Here is a 15721-nt window from a genome sequence, read left to right as displayed (position 1 = left end):
TCTGAAAAACTGTTGTCGCCCTACACTGGACCATTCCGCATCGTTCGCCAAGTGACAGACGTCACGTACGAGATTGTTCCAACTGATCCAACAAAGTCATCGTCAGCTCCGAGCGACACCGTTCACGTGGCTCGGCTAAAGCCCTATTACCCCCATTCGACATCATCTGCGTAAATTTAGCACCGGGAGGGTGCTTCTACCGCCGGGGGTTATGATACATAACAGCCGCTAAACACGGCTGCATGAAAGAGGAGGACGAAGTGAGTTTTCGTTTGATGCTGGTCTGGCGCCATCTTGCTCGTCGAGTTCTGTGCGCTGTAAATAGATCATTAAACAAGTTACTCGTAACATTATTAACAAACAACTCCTGAGGCAGACACTAAAGCCGACCACGCAGTAAGAACTGGGATGGATTCACGCAGGTGTTACCTGCCAAACTTTTAATACACTGCACACAACGACACATAATTCTCGATGTAATATTAAATCCCGGAATCAGAGTCGGATCCAAAGACGATCTCTCTTCCACTCTTCCTCAACTCCTTCTCGAGCACCAAATTAGCTTCCTTTCCTCTCGGTCTCATCTGAGACCGCCTTGTGGGATGAGCCCCTAGGGTCTTGATGCTCCCTCAGTGAAGGAAACAACTTACTTTTTCTCAGATATATGTCTCCACATCTACGTTCTCACACTTTGCTGCCCTTTTGCTGCAGGAAATCAGCACAGAAGCAATCAGTCATTTAGTTGAGGTACAGATTTAAAATACTGCCGCAGAACCAAAAATCCTAGCAGGAAGCCGGTCGGCTGTCTGAAGTTTGTCGGTGACAAAGCGCGCACCCCCACGCCATCCTGTCGGGAGGGGCGTCGCGACGGCGACAACTGGTTTGTCACTATATCACTCTTTTAAGAACACTTCTGCCTCATGGGCGATTCACCAGCGAAGGGAGCCGTGCACAAAACCTCACGGGTTTTGGCAGCCAAGGCACGTGCAGGGGTGAACGGTTTAGGGACCTGTCTGAGCAGTCACTTTCCATAATAATATCCCCTTTCGCCAGGTGCCGTGTACAGGCCAGCCGTCGTTCGCTTGCGCTACCATAAAGAATTGTTTCTGGACATCACAGTGATGAAAGCGAACTGCATTTTTCAGAGGTTTATTGCCGTCCAAATGGCAGCTATGTACTCTACGTGCATAAATATATAAAATATCTATATTTTGAAAACAACGAGGTTTTTAAATAAATAAATAAATATACGGGCACGGTCTGTTACCCCGTGGCTACGCCAATGTTTTGTCTCAATTTCCTTCGCCGATCTTTTCTTCACTTAACGGACGTTAAGCAAGTTGATAAAGCCTAGTGAACCCCCTTATTTTCACTGCTACCTGGCAACAGAGACTCACAATCTTGAAAGCGCAGAACTCCCAAATAGACTCCCATAAAGCACCGTTTGTGTTCTCGCTGAACGAGGGTCGAGCCTATTACCACGCCACGAAAAGGCGGAAGAATTCAATCTCTCCTGCTGGTACGCGTCGAAGCCCGGGTTGCGTGTTTGACAACCGTGTGCTGGAGAATGCGCGAGAGAGAGGGGAGACGCCCGTGTCGTCTGCTACGGCACTCATTGGCTACCACCGCGGCAAAGATCATTTTCTTGCAATGCCTGACGCCCACGTCTGTCCTCGCCGTCGTCGCTGTGCTCGCGGGGAAAGGGGCGGGCGATCGCGGCGCTGCGTTGTGTCAATACGCCAGTGATCCGACTGCTTTGGGGTTGTTTCCGAACTACTGAAGCAGTAAGTAAACAGTGTCGGGGCTGACTGCGTGGACTGGTGGCATCTGCACACTCGTGGCATTACGACGAGTAGCAGACAGACAAGATTTACGCGTTGGAGCGAAGCTTACGTACGTGGCCGCGGGGTTCCATAGCGTGGGGAGCTCGTTTTTCGCCACGCGTGTGTTTAGCTCATGCCTAAGTTTTAATCCCCCATAGTTGTAGTTTCAATCCCCATTCTAACGGCTGCATGTAACGGCCATACGCTGCCGTTCACGTTTTGAGCAGTTTCCATTACTTGCATGTACTTGCGAGTTTTAAAGAGATCGGTACGACTTGTCTAAATCCAACATTTTGTAATGTACATACCTACCAGCCCAGTTCAGTTAGCTAATGCAGGTGAACTTTCTTCACTCTGCTTCTGAAAACACTGTTTACACTTGAGTTCGGCGTGTTCAAGTCAATATATGTCAAGTTTATTGAAACAGTTGTGCAAGAGCTATATTGCAAAAAAATGACATTAGCAGGTCCCATAGTTCAGAAAAACTGCTGGGAGCCTATTGTTAATATGCATGTTGCCTGTCTGAAGCCACCCGCATGAAGACAGCAAGAGTTACTTACCGCGAAGGCTTAATGTGGAAGCGTAGAAATAATAAAGTGAGTTGGTGGCAACGAAAAAAAATTGCTGATAACATTATTCAACCCGATGACATTATTCAAAATATTTTTACTTTCTTTGTCCATTAGTACTTTCTTACTTATAATAAAACACCTGATCCTCTCTGAAACACGCAACCATATAGGTAACACTGTACAGTTAGAGATTACTAATGCTTACTTTATTTATGTGCATTGAATTTTCATTTCCCTCCGGCGGTACCCTCAGGCCTTGGAGGTGATGCATGTAAAACATCTGGCATAAACAAACATACTCTTGCAGAAATATATTGAAAACTAAAGTCACCCTTAACCGTCATTCAGATTTCTTTTGCATGATCTGCCTATGATCTACCTTTTTTTTTCTATTCGTCATGGTAGTAAGCTGCTCAGTACCATCAGAGTGATACAGTCGGCAACCACGCACATGTTGTCAAATCTGGTTTTTGTTTTGCACTGCAACTACCCCATATCTCCCTCGTTTTGCTTCATATATTACCCACGGTCACATGCAAGTCGGACAAGTGCAGTATTTTGGAGAATAGCTGCTGCACAAAGCTCGCAAAACTACGGCGGGCATCACGAACCGACACTGCAATGTCAAGTAAACAGGCAGTTTATTTTAAAACTGGACAAAGTGATCGAACAACTGTTTCACGTTTTTGCACCGCTCTCGCTGCAGGTAAAAACAAAAGACTGGGGCGTTTTATGAGCACTTGTTTAAACTCGCAATTACAAACGATGTGCATCGATTGTGTACGTAAAACCGTCAGTAGCCTCGAAATTGCTCAAAACGTGAACGGTGACATACGGCCGTACCTGCAACAACGTAATAAGCTGACCGGATTAAAGCTTGACATGCGTTTAAGAGCCATGACGAACATGCTGTGGGATCTACAGGAAAAAGTGGGCCCTGATGCTAGATTCCGTGCCGATCGGTTGTGCCCTCACGATCTCCGACGTCAGCGTAGCTCTGGCCGACTGGGCTTGCCATACGCCATCTCCTGACGCCGACAAGTGCTCTCGCAAGTGGTGCCCCGCCCTCGGACTCCTGTGACCGTGTTTTCATCTTTCCTATCTCTCCTATATCCTCAATATGTCGTCGCTCTCTGGCTTACCTCATCTCTTTTTCTCTCTCTCAACACCTTTATTCCTGTCCTTTTAATCCCTCCTCACCCCTATCCTTTGTGAGCTACTGCTGAGGGGTTGCACCCTCATGCAGACAGTTGCAGGGCTCACTTTTCTCTTCATTTCCTTCTTATACATAAACACTTTCCCTGATGCTAGCGAGCTGCGGCAAACTAATACGCCGTATGGGCAGTCCGTCTACGCGATTTGTCCGAGACTGTTTACTTACGGTATCAGTAAAGAACCCAAAAGCAATCTGATTCACAAAACACACCACACACACAGCTGCTCTCATATTACCGGCGAGTCCGCGGTGGCCTAGGCTGCTGGCGCGGAAACCGCGAAAAAAACCAGCAAAAATTCTTACTGAACGTGGGAATGACGTTTGTGGTAGCCGCTCCCAATTAGTGCCGCAGCAGACGACATGGGCGTCTCCCTTCTTTCTCGCGCGTTCTCTAGCATACGGTTGTCAAACACGCGCCCTGGTCGACACGGAGCTAAGGTAAGTGTTCAGACGTAAGCCTCACACGGTTTGTCGTCTGCGAGCATCGCTGCCAGCAATTTACGAAGCAACAATCCAGACGAATCAAGTCAGGACACACGTACGTGGGGACGGTGATGATCTGCTCGGTTGCCAGCTAAGGGTACTTGTGTGCCTTATATGCTTGAGTTACGGTGCAAGCCATTCCCCAATTTCACTGCGGGGTCAATCGGTACTACTTTAATATGCAAATTATTTAAATCTTCAGCTCAACTGAGAATCGAACGCATGGGTGGCAAAAAGCTGTATTCCCACAAAGTCACTCTCTCTTAATTCGATTTCCCCCTAAAACACAGTGGCCATAACATTAGTGCACAGTTTGACGAGGTGCTTCAATGGCACGGAGCATGTCAACCAAGCAGCAAGCCATGTCTTGCATCACTAGTGCACCTCCATTTATGCCCACATCGTTGTCGTTGTGCAACTGGGCTGTTTGATCCTGGCATCGGAGGTCACATTTCAATAAAGGCGAAATGCTGGAGGCTCGGTTGCTGAGATTCACGTAAGTATTAAACAGACCTAGGGGGTCAAAATTCCCAAAACCCCCAATACAGCGTATCATGGATTTGGCACGTAAAACATAGACATTATTATAACTTGCATGCTCTGTCCCACTCGAGCTTTTATGACGCGCATTACTCAAAAAGAAATCGCTGTGGAGTTACGTACAAATTTCGACCAACAGTAAAAAAATGTTCATCGTAGTTCATTTTCTTATACTTATGGAACCAAGCATTGTCATTTTTTATGCACGATAACTTACAGATTGCTTAGTTATTACCAAGTGCTAAGATTTCTTAACATCTTATTTTAGGCAAATTCGTAGTTTCCGATTGTCTACTCGGCCTAAGGGGGGGGGATAAACAACAAGAGGGAAGGCAGGGAGGTTAACCAGGCACATGCCCGGTTTGCTACCCTACGCTGGGAGAATAGGAAGGGGGCATAAAGATGAGAGAGAGAGAGGAAAGAGAAGAGAAAGAAAGAGAGAGAAAAAAAGGAGGATTGTCAGTCAATCGGCTGGCGCGTATGCAGTGGTGGCACTACACAAAAGTTAGACGTGGTCACATAGGCCTGCAGTCCTCAAAAAGCACAAGCTAGCTTTGACTGCTTTTTGAGCCGACGAAAGGCGATGACTGTGTTCAAGTAGCATCTGCACAGAGAGTGGCCGATCGTCCAATTGTCGCAATGCGTCCGAAAGCTTCTGTCTTTCAGAGGCAAATCGAGGGCAATGGCATATCAGATGGTCGATGTCTTCTTTGGTGCAGCAGACGTCGCATTCCGCATTGTCGGTCAATCCGATGAGGGTTCTATATGCTTTTGTGAAGGCAACCCCCAACCAAAGGCGACAAAGAAGTGAAGCTTCACGTCGACGAAGTCCGGATGGAGGTCGAAGTTCCAGTCGAGGGTTTATTTGGTATAGTCTCGTATGTCTTATGCTTGGGGTGTTCCACTCCTGCAGACTCAGACTACGTGCCAGGTGACGAAGTTGCTTTGCAGCATCAGTCCTTGACAAAGGAATCGGAAGGGTGTGTTCTTCTTGGTGGGATGTGCGAGCCGCGTTGTCTGCGGAATCATTGCCACTGATCCCACAATGGCCAGGAAGCCACTGAAACTTGACCTCGTGGCCTGTTTCTGTGACGTGGTCAACAAGCTTGACAACTTCGTAAGGTAATTGTTCAAGGCAACTTCGTCGACGGACTGACCGCATGCTCTGTAGGGCTGGTTTTGAGTCGGAAAACACAGCCCATTTACTCGGTCTTTGGAATTTGATGTACTCTAGGGCACCACGCAAAGCCGCAAGTTCTGCCGCTGTGGACGTAGTGACATGTGACGGTTTGATTCGCAGAGTGATTCCTCTAGCTGGGATCACCACCGCACCACCAGAACCAGACGCTGTGGTTGAAGCATCGGTGTATATGTGCACGTTGTTGTTGTACATTTTGTGCAGATGGCTCAAGCTCAATTGTTTTAGGGCTGATGAAGGCAAATTTGATTTTTTCTGTATTCCTGGAATTGAAACACGTACTTGTGGAAGTGTCAGGCACCATGGAGGATACACCTGTTTCTCAGCAGGCGTAAAACCTGACGTAAACGAAGCACGATGAGCACAGACAATTGCACTAAATTTCATGCGGGGCCTCTCAGTAGCGACGGTTGCCAAGTTGTGGGAAGGATTCCTAGCATGTTGCCTGAGGTACGTACGCATCGTTTCAATGGTGATGTGCGTCATGATCGAGTAGTCCTGTGCAATGACAATTGTTTCAGCTGTCGATGCGCAGTGGGGTAAACCAAGGCATATCCTAAGCGCTTGGGCTTGAATATTTTGGATTGTGCGCAGGTTCGTTTTGCACGTGTTAGATATAACAGGTAGGCTATACCGCAGGAATCCAGTAAATAATACATTGTGCAGCTGTAACACCCGACAGACATTCCCCAACTTTTCCCAGCAAAAACTTGAATAAGTTACAAATGGCAGTCAGCCGCTTTTTCACGTAGTTTACGTGGGGTGTCCAAGACAGGTTTCGGTCGATTACGACTCCCAAGAACCTGTGACTCCGGCTGCATGACACCAACTGCCCGTTAATTCATATGCCATAAGCGGACATTGGTTTTCTGGTGAAAGCCACGACTGCACACTTCTCACCTGCGATTTCAAGCGCCCTTGTTTGCGTAAGTGGTACGATGTCACTGATGTTGCCTTCTGAAGTCGAGCGCGAAGTTGAAGTCGAGTCACACCTGATGTCCACACACAGATGTCATCAGCATATATGGAAAGTCGTACACTGCTTGGTTGCTTGCCAACTAGTTCAATGAGTGTTAGGTTGAACAGCGTCGGGCTTAGCACTCCGCCTTGCGGGACTCCTCGGCTGCAGTAATACTCGGGTGTCGGGCCATTTTCTGTCTGCACGTGAAATGATCTATTCTGTAGGTAGCTCTGAACCCACGTATATATCCTGCCACCGAGTCGCACTCCTTCTAGTGCGCTGAGAATGGCTTCGTGGGTGACATTGTCGTATGCCCCTTTAACGTCAAGAAACAGAGCAGCAGATAATCGTTTGCAGGCCTTCTGGTGTTCTACATATGTCACCAAGTCAACTACATTGTCAATTGACGAGCGGCCTCGTCGGAACCCGGACATGGCATCTGGATATATTTCGTAGAACTCTAAGTACCATTCCAGACGAGTTAAAATCATCCTTTCCATAACTTTTCCCACACAGCTCGCGAGGGCAATCGGGAGGTAAGAGGAAATGTCCAAGGGTGACTTGCCGGCTTTGAGAAGTGGAATCAGGCGACTTGACTTCCATTCCTGTGGAACCATTCCAGCTTGCCAGGAGTCGTTGTACAGCTGCAAGAGTGCCTGCCAAGCTTGATCTCCTAGGTGACACAGAGCGCGGTAAGTGATGCCGTCAGGTCCTGGCGCTGAAGAACGTCTACACAAAGCAAGCGCAGCCTTTAGTTCGTCCATCGAAAACGTAATCTTCATTCGGGGATCACGTGAGGGTACAGAAAAGTCGGGTGTTTTTGTCCCAGTTGAATTTGAGCCGCAGGCAATCCTTCGACAGAAAGAATCTGCGACATCAATCTCTTCGCAGCGTAAGTGAAGTGCCAGAGATTTTAATGGGTAGCGCTGAGTATTGGTTGTACGAAGACCCCGGACAGTTCGCCGGATTAGTGACAGAGGCTTTCTGGGATCCAAACACTCGCAATAAGATACCCATCGTTGCTTGTCCAACTTGTTCATGTGACGCTGTATTTTCTTTTGTGTGCGTCTGGCCACTCTCAGATCATCGAGTGACCTCGTGCGTCTATAACGTCGTTCTGCACGACGACGAATCGCTCGGAGTTTCTCGAGATCAATGTCCATATCAGTGCGAGATGAGCTCACCGGAAGCGAATGCGTCGTTGACTGTAGGGCACTCTTTATTGCGTCCTCTAGGTTGAAAGGTGAGGCGCCAACGTAGTCTTCCATGATTAACTTGTATTTTTGCCAATCGGTGCACTGGACGGCTCTGGAGGATTTGAGACTTGAAAAGCCGTCAATCTTCAGGTATGTTGGGATGTGGTCACTACCCCTTGTTTCCAAATCCGAAAACCAGTGCACTCTGCGTGTGAACGAGCGTGAGACAAAAGTGAGGTCCAGGCAACTGCTATAGGCCGATCCGCGCAGATAAGTAGGGCTGACGTCATTCACGAGGATAAGTTCACATTCAGAAGCGAAAGACACTAACTGTCTACCTCTAGTGTTGACCCTGGAGCTTCCCCATAAGTAGTGGTGGGCATTGAAGTCACCAGTTATCACCCATGGCTGGAAAGTTGAATTCAAAATTCCGCGCAAGCGCTCACGGTCTAGACGACTTGATGGATGTAAGTAGGCTCCGATGATGGTGAATGTGGTCTTCTTGTTTTTTACTGTTAGGCAAACGTACTGGTTTTCTTCGTCAGGGGGTACAGGGTGGTGAACATGTCAAGTCGTGCCGTATGAACACAACGACCTTGCTGCGCTCTCCGTGGGTAGAAGACATAAAGAACTCATACACAGACAGTCTCATCTGAGCTGACAGGTTCGGTTCACAAATCACAAATATGGAGAACTGGTTCGTGAATACATATTGCCGGAACTCGGATATACGCGTCCTAAGTCCTCTGGCATTCCACTGAAGGACAGATGCGTTCTTGACCTCCTCTCAAAAGGATAACATGTTGCGGGCCATCGTTTTACCTTAGAGCTGCAAGCACCGGACTCAAAGTGTCCAGCACTTGGAGTGCGCTCTGTGCTGATGCGGTGTTCATGTTGCTTAGGAGCATGCGCATTGCGCTCAGAAGGGTCTGCAACATGTTGATGACCTGACGATCCTCAGTTGTCTTTTCATCAGTGGTTCGTGATGGCATCGAGGTTGGCGGGGATCGATGCACCTCTGAAACAGTCCGTGTTCGTGGAAGTGATGGCCACTCTTCACGAGGTGGGAGTCTTGACCCTGATTCTGTTTTCGGTGTATTCGTCTTCAGAGAGCTTGACGATGGGGGGCCAGTTCTTCTTGCTTGAGATGACGGGTCTCTATCGGCAGATGCCACGTTGCGTGATGATCTTCTGTGGTGATTCCGACGTCGCCTGACAGTAGCAGCGGCTTCCCTGTGCGTTGAATTGTCGCGCACCATGCGTTTCAGCACCGCGCGTTCGTTTCTCACTCGTGTGCAATCTTTAGACGACGCTCTATGAGCGCCGTGGCAGTTGGAGCATTTGAACGCAGTTGCGTGGCAGGTGTCTACTGAATAAGGTTCGGCACACCGCGGGCACACGACATTGCTGGTACATACTCCTTTGACATGTCCCATCTTGAAGCATCTGAAGCATTGTAGGGGCTTCGGTATGTATGGACGGACCTGATGGCGAACGTGGCCAACTTTGACGTGTGGGTGAAGACTGTCTCCCTCAAAAACAATCTTCAGGCATCGTGACTGACCAAGTCTTGTGATGTGCTTGATGAGGATGTCGTCTGTAGTTGGTTTTATCAAGATTGGGAAATCGTCAGCGGGAATGGAAATGTCTACGTCATAAATGACGCCAACACTGCCCTTACAGTGAGTGGGGATCACTGATTTAACTGTGACTCTGTCGATTTCCGAGATGTTCTGTAGGCTTTGCAGCGCACTACGGTGTAGAACATCAACTACCAGAACATTCTTCCGTGAGTTGATCCTGACGTCTTTAATTTCGTTTTGAGCGAGTCCTTCGAGGTATGCAGAGAGGACTTGCCTGTTAAGCCGCCGTAGGTTGGCTGAAGGGTCCTTAGCCATGAAGAGTATAGTGTGTGGCCAACGCTGCGCGGTAGCCTGCACGGTGGATATACTCGTCGTCGACGATGTTCTTAGCAGTCTTCTTTTTGCATTACGGCTCATGACGACTGTGTAGTCGTCATCCGATTACTCAAAACCGTCGGAATAGAGCTCCATTGCCTCGCTGTCTGTGCCACTTGAGGTGGTCCCACGTTTCCTAGCCGCTGCCAGACGTAGTGGTTGTCCACCTCGAAAACCCTGAGAGGCTTCTTCATCCATTCTCGCAAGGAGGGAGCGGCAGCTCCCAGAATTTGCGGTAAAACAAATAGAAAATTTGAGACAAGGGTACAAGCATTCTATGAAATAGACACTTCGTCGTCGTCTCTATACTCGGCCTAAAGGAACTGGTAAAGTCAGCGGACATCATTATTTTACTGTTAGAAGAAAAAACTCTGTCACTTTTAAATAATAAACTCAAGGCACCGAGCAAGACCTTTGAGGTAGCTTCTCTTGAAGATGACTTCAAAGCTTCAAGCAGAATCTAAATATATTACTGAGAGAGGGGAGAGAGAAAGAACTCTTTATTAAAATGTAGAGAATTTAGCCGGCATATAAAATTCGCTGACTTGCTACTCTGCGTGGATAAGGTAATTGAAAATTTAAAGTACGAATAGGGAGAGAGAGAGAAAAAAAAAGACATTACTGACATTTTAAATATTTAATGGATATACAAGAGAAACAAAGGTTCGTGAAGATGTCTCGCCGACGCCGCATCCTGTCACAATTAACGTGCCGTGATTCCCTCGAGGAATTATTATAGAAAACTCGGATAATGTAGTTGTCACCCGACCCTTGTCTGAGGCCACTCGTACGGTTATTGTAATATTGAAATGAAAATTAAGTGCACGTCCCGACGCGCTAATATTTCACCAGCGTTATTGCGAGTGGACTGCGAATATTTCTCATAACACAGATTACGGCAGAAAATTAGGTGTCCCCGCCCATTTATACTCGCCTGAACGCCCCTTTTATGCGAATAGTAAATTGCATAAATAGCCATCTGATCTTTCCCAAAATCTTTCGCGGTCAATGTGAAAACAATGTTTGCACATTTGTAAAACGACTGAGCAGTCGCTTTTTATTGATGGCCCGAGTAATATGAGCATTTTTTATTGTTATATTTAGCCTTTCTCTAAATATCTGTGACGGCAATCACGACAATGTACCAATACGTCCGTGATATTGCGGTCTTCGCTATTCTGACCCACCTATTCTTCTGCGTAGAGTCCATTTTATCACCTCTTCGAGGCCCGCCTCGGTGGTGTTGTGGGTTCGGTGCTCCGCTGCTGACCCGACTGGTCGCGGGTTCGATGCCGGTGGCGGAGACGGCATTTCGAAAGAGGGGAGAGAGAGAAGAAGGGAATTTAAGAAAAGTGAAATACTCAAAGCCAGTGCAGTAGCATAAATCCACAACATCACTTGAGGGGACAAAGATCTTGGACTAAACACCATAATATTTTATATGCTTTACCTAATTTATATAACATTGAAATTATGCAGTTACAATCATATGTAAACATAAATGGGCATGATATCCAATACTGCATAATATTATTATTATTAATAATAATAATAATAATAATAATAATAATATTAATTGTCGTCTGGAGTTGTACGAACCAAATAACAGGCCTGTTAAAGCCAGACAGTGGCTTGGAGGACTTGGCCCGGCACATCGGCAGACGAAAGATGACATATATATTGAAAAGCTTTTCATGTAAACAATCAGAAAAAGAATACATGTAACTCATTGACGCTATACATAAACACAATAACAATCGAGAATGAAGTTAGCGGAAGCAATACTACCTGAACATAAGAAATGTAAAGACCAGCATTGAAAAATTTTAAACAGATTATACCCAGTATGCAAGAAACTAGAAAAAAATATAATGCAACTATCAAAAAAGATTTACCAATTGATGCCTATATACGCGCTCAGGTTTTTACCAGTTAATGAAGATGACGATGAAGCAGCTTATAATTCTGTTATGCTGCTCAGCCTTCGCAGTGTTTAGAAAATGTACATGGCAGTCCACCGTCCTTACATCAATACACTGTCCATTCGTGAATACTTCTGCCAAAGGATCATGCATTTTATTGAAGAGTGTAAAATTCAAGACCAATTTCCAGAGTGGCTCAAAAAACTTGAGGCACCTATTCATATAACAGAATTCTAGTCACTATAGAACCATTTTGTTCGTTACCTCTGTATGTACTGTTTATGCCGGTATTGATATTGCATGGTGTGCAAAAGTAAGTAATAAAGAAAAAAGTGTACAAAGCGGCGGAGCGAGCGTTCGGAATCCAGTCAAGAGCGTCTCCTCTCCGTCCAATACTACGACGACCCCAAGCAATAAAGATCTTGCACTCATTGCCTTCGGTTCTCCTTCATTCAAAAAATAATAAGAATAAAGACTAAATAACAATTAGGCATTCCCAAGCCATACCCGATTACACAACATTGACACGATACCCTCACCACTCTGGAATATTTCAATGGTAGTTATTACTTGCACTATTATTATTGTCGTTGCTCATCGTCCTGCCAATTATCGTTCACGAATAGCTGCCCAAGAACAAGCCTTTAAATAATGGTATAAGAGTTCATGGCAGGCACTCCATGCCAAACTCAGCCGTACGGCTGATTTTGGCATAGGGTGCGCGTATGCTAATGTACACGTAGGCGTTGTTCCTCTTTCCCTCAGTGTAGGGTGCCTCGATGTACTCCTCTGCGCACATCGAGGCACCCTACACTAGTGGTGATGTGAGCACTGCAATCGCTGTAACGTGTACGGTTAGGTCACATGATGTCACTAGTGTGAAGGAAAGCTGGCGGTTCAATGCGTTCTTATACCCTCGATTTCACGGCGCTTTTCCATTTGAACAGCGTTATTTTGCTCTCACTTTATGTTAGCGGATGCCTAGAGGCTACGCGATCCAGGAAAGTTCAGTAAATGTTACCGATGACATGGCACTTTTCTGCTCCGTGCCATGGGGCACTGCGCACGCAAATGAGCTTGGCCTCAGTTTTCACTTTTACCCCTACCCTGGTTTGACAGAACATGAAGCGGCCATCACATTCATTTCGCTATTATTATTACTTTAAGTCTGTGGCGCTATAATGGGCACCGACCGCGAATATATAACCTAACAGCAAGGCGTTTGAGCTCCATCATGGGAGCCTTGTTCACAACGAAATGAAAGGGCGAGCAATATAGGTATGAATCTTCTAAATATGACTTACCAACATACATACACGTGAGGTAAGTTCCCATCAATGCGATAGAGCGTGTGCATCATACTCTCGATTTTCAGAGACTCAAGATAAAGCCAAGAGGCCCATTTCTCTCTCTCTCTCTCTCTCTCTCTCTATATATATATATATATATATATATATATATATATATATATATATATATATATTATTGCTGCTTGCCTTCTGGCAGTGTATTTTGTGGCCAGTTGCTTCAGTGTGTTGTGTGTTAGGCCACCACTTTCAATGAAGCCTTCTTTATTAGGTCCTAGATTCACTGCTTGAGTCTTTGCTGAAAGTCACTTGCCTCGCCGACGTAGGTTACAACCCCCCTGACCCCTCTACGATTATATACGCCACTGTGCACTGCACTGTGTGCACTGTCAGTAAACGTTAAAGGAACTGCCAAATGATTTTTCTCCACCCATTTTGCTTTTAGGGCGTGACAGAAAGCTCAATCTTTGTAGTGTCTGTAACTGCAGTAGTTAAGCCTAAAACACGCCGTTATTTTGGAAGCAGTATTTCACAGTTTGAAAGGCACAAATGTATACATATAGCTTTCCTCTAGCAACGCTGAAAATCTAAAGCGATACCACCAGCCATTCCTACGATTTGTGAAACTTGTCGCCGTTCTGCTTTCGCATGGGTTCTGGTAACCGTGCTTAACAAGCTTTATTTTGATATTTTCAGCTATATTTGAGAACAAAAAGCTGTTACAATAAAACTACGTGGCATTGCACCTTGTATGTATTTGTACCGAGTTCTGTGCGCCTCCCCTCGAAGCTGGTGGTTTGTCCCGGCTTCGTTACTCTCTCGATACACAAGCCGAGCCAAGTAACAGAAAACGGCACTGTATACGCAAATTCACAGCAATGCTGCATAGCAATGCACGTCATTTCTGAGATAAAGTGTAGGTAGCAGAACTATGTCCCTTCAAAATCTTAGCGACCTGGATACAGCGTGTAGGGTTGCATGAGCACGCTGAAAAGTTGCTCAAGACACTTTGACGAGCATGAGATCACCACGTCGCGCTAACGCAAGCAGTGCTACTGTGACGCATATTACTAACTCAGGCCTATATGCACATCGTTATGGAGTAATATATTTTCATGTTTAATAACACCATAGTTTGAATGCGAACAAAAGTTTCGTCTACTACGTACAGCCATAAATGGTCACGTAGCCAGGTACGTCGTATCATTCACATGGTCTTGCTGCCATGGGCCCCCCAGGTTATTTTTCGCGATTTTGCCTAAAAAAAAGTGTGCGCCTGTAAGCTTATATGTCCGGTCCATCTTAAAGGGATATTGAACAAAATTGGAAGACCTGACGAAACTTCTAAGTCTTTGCCAGCTCAAACATCCACTTTAGAAGATGGTGGAGGTTCATCGTGGAAGCCTCCCTCCTTAGTAATCTAATGTATGGGGGAGATTAGGCACCCTACCCCCCTCCCCCCCCGTCTTAGTGAGAGTGGCTGCCCCCCCCCTTCCACCTGCACAAACCTAAGCAAATGACACGCTGATTTCAAGGGAACTTTGTCGCAGCTTCTTTTGCGTGCGTAGAGAGCACAATGAAGTGGGTATGTTTACCAAATTAACAATTGGTACAGACACCTCTAAAAAAAGTTGCGTACTCTGTTGCGTGCTTTTTTTCGTTGGTGATTTATTGGTCTTGCATTTACATGTTCACTGGTGAAACTTCATTGTGAGGTAGATGCAATCCAAAGATAACTAAAATTGTGTGCGCACGGCAAAAATACGTCGAACTCCTAGTTTGTGCATCTGTATAGAAGGTCATATGAATAGTAAAAATTATTTTTATTTTCTTCTATCTCTGGCGTAAAGATAATTAGCGATAATATCTCCAGTTAAAATAAGTGTTTCGGTGAGCAGTCTTGCGGCAGGGGCGCGGTTTCATTGACGCCAGCTGCACCCTGTCGTCCACCTACCTCGTCACTCGCCAGCGCGCCAGCAACAAACAGCGGCACGTCGCGGTGCATAGAATCCGGTTTCTCTGCCACCACTTGGGAAGACGCCCGTTCACGACACATGGAAAACCTTTCTAGCCACTATAGCTCAAGACTAAATAATCAACTCTGGGCCATTCAGCAGGCCAAAGAAGCTGCTGAGAGACATGGTCTCTCAACCAGATTAAAGGTGGGAACCCAGCCTGGTAACCTGCAGGAAGCGAATAAAGTTGTTCACACACTATAGTTTGATCCTCGCCGCACAAGCTGTGTGGCGGTGCGATGCGAATATAGTTCACGGAGCGTCAGAAATTTTCAGGTCACCACTCCGGCTGCTGCATCGTCGCAGCGCACGCCGCATCGCACAGAAAATCGCACCGTCTCTGCAGACATGCGATTTTTCGCGCGATGCGGCGCGCGGTCTCGCATGGTGCGGCATGCCGCATACGACGTTTCAGGACACATGAGGGAGCTATCGGCGGCAGGCTCCACCCCATGTGGCCCCTCGGCATGCATGGTCGGAAGACTAAATTTGTATCCTTGTAATGAAGCTTAAAACAAGCAACCTTGCAC

The 15721-nt window shown here is 46.4% G+C and overlaps 1 protein-coding gene across 1 annotated transcript in view; it reads right to left on the bottom strand.

Moving 5' to 3' along the window:
* LOC119169751 (glutamate receptor ionotropic, kainate 2-like) overlaps positions 1-15232 on the bottom strand; it is a 62366-nt gene extending 47134 nt beyond the window's left edge. Inside the window, exon 1 of the mRNA XM_075885509.1 lies at positions 15131-15232. Within this exon, the coding sequence (XP_075741624.1) occupies positions 15131-15232 (102 nt within the window). The remainder of the gene's footprint in view (positions 1-15130) is intronic.
* Between the last annotated feature and the right edge of the window lie 489 nt (positions 15233-15721).

This window comes from Rhipicephalus microplus, chromosome 2, assembly GCF_043290135.1.
Source record: "Rhipicephalus microplus isolate Deutch F79 chromosome 2, USDA_Rmic, whole genome shotgun sequence".
Lineage (NCBI taxonomy): Eukaryota > Metazoa > Arthropoda > Arachnida > Ixodida > Ixodidae > Rhipicephalus > Rhipicephalus microplus.
This window is presented reverse-complemented; position numbering and strand designations above follow the sequence as displayed.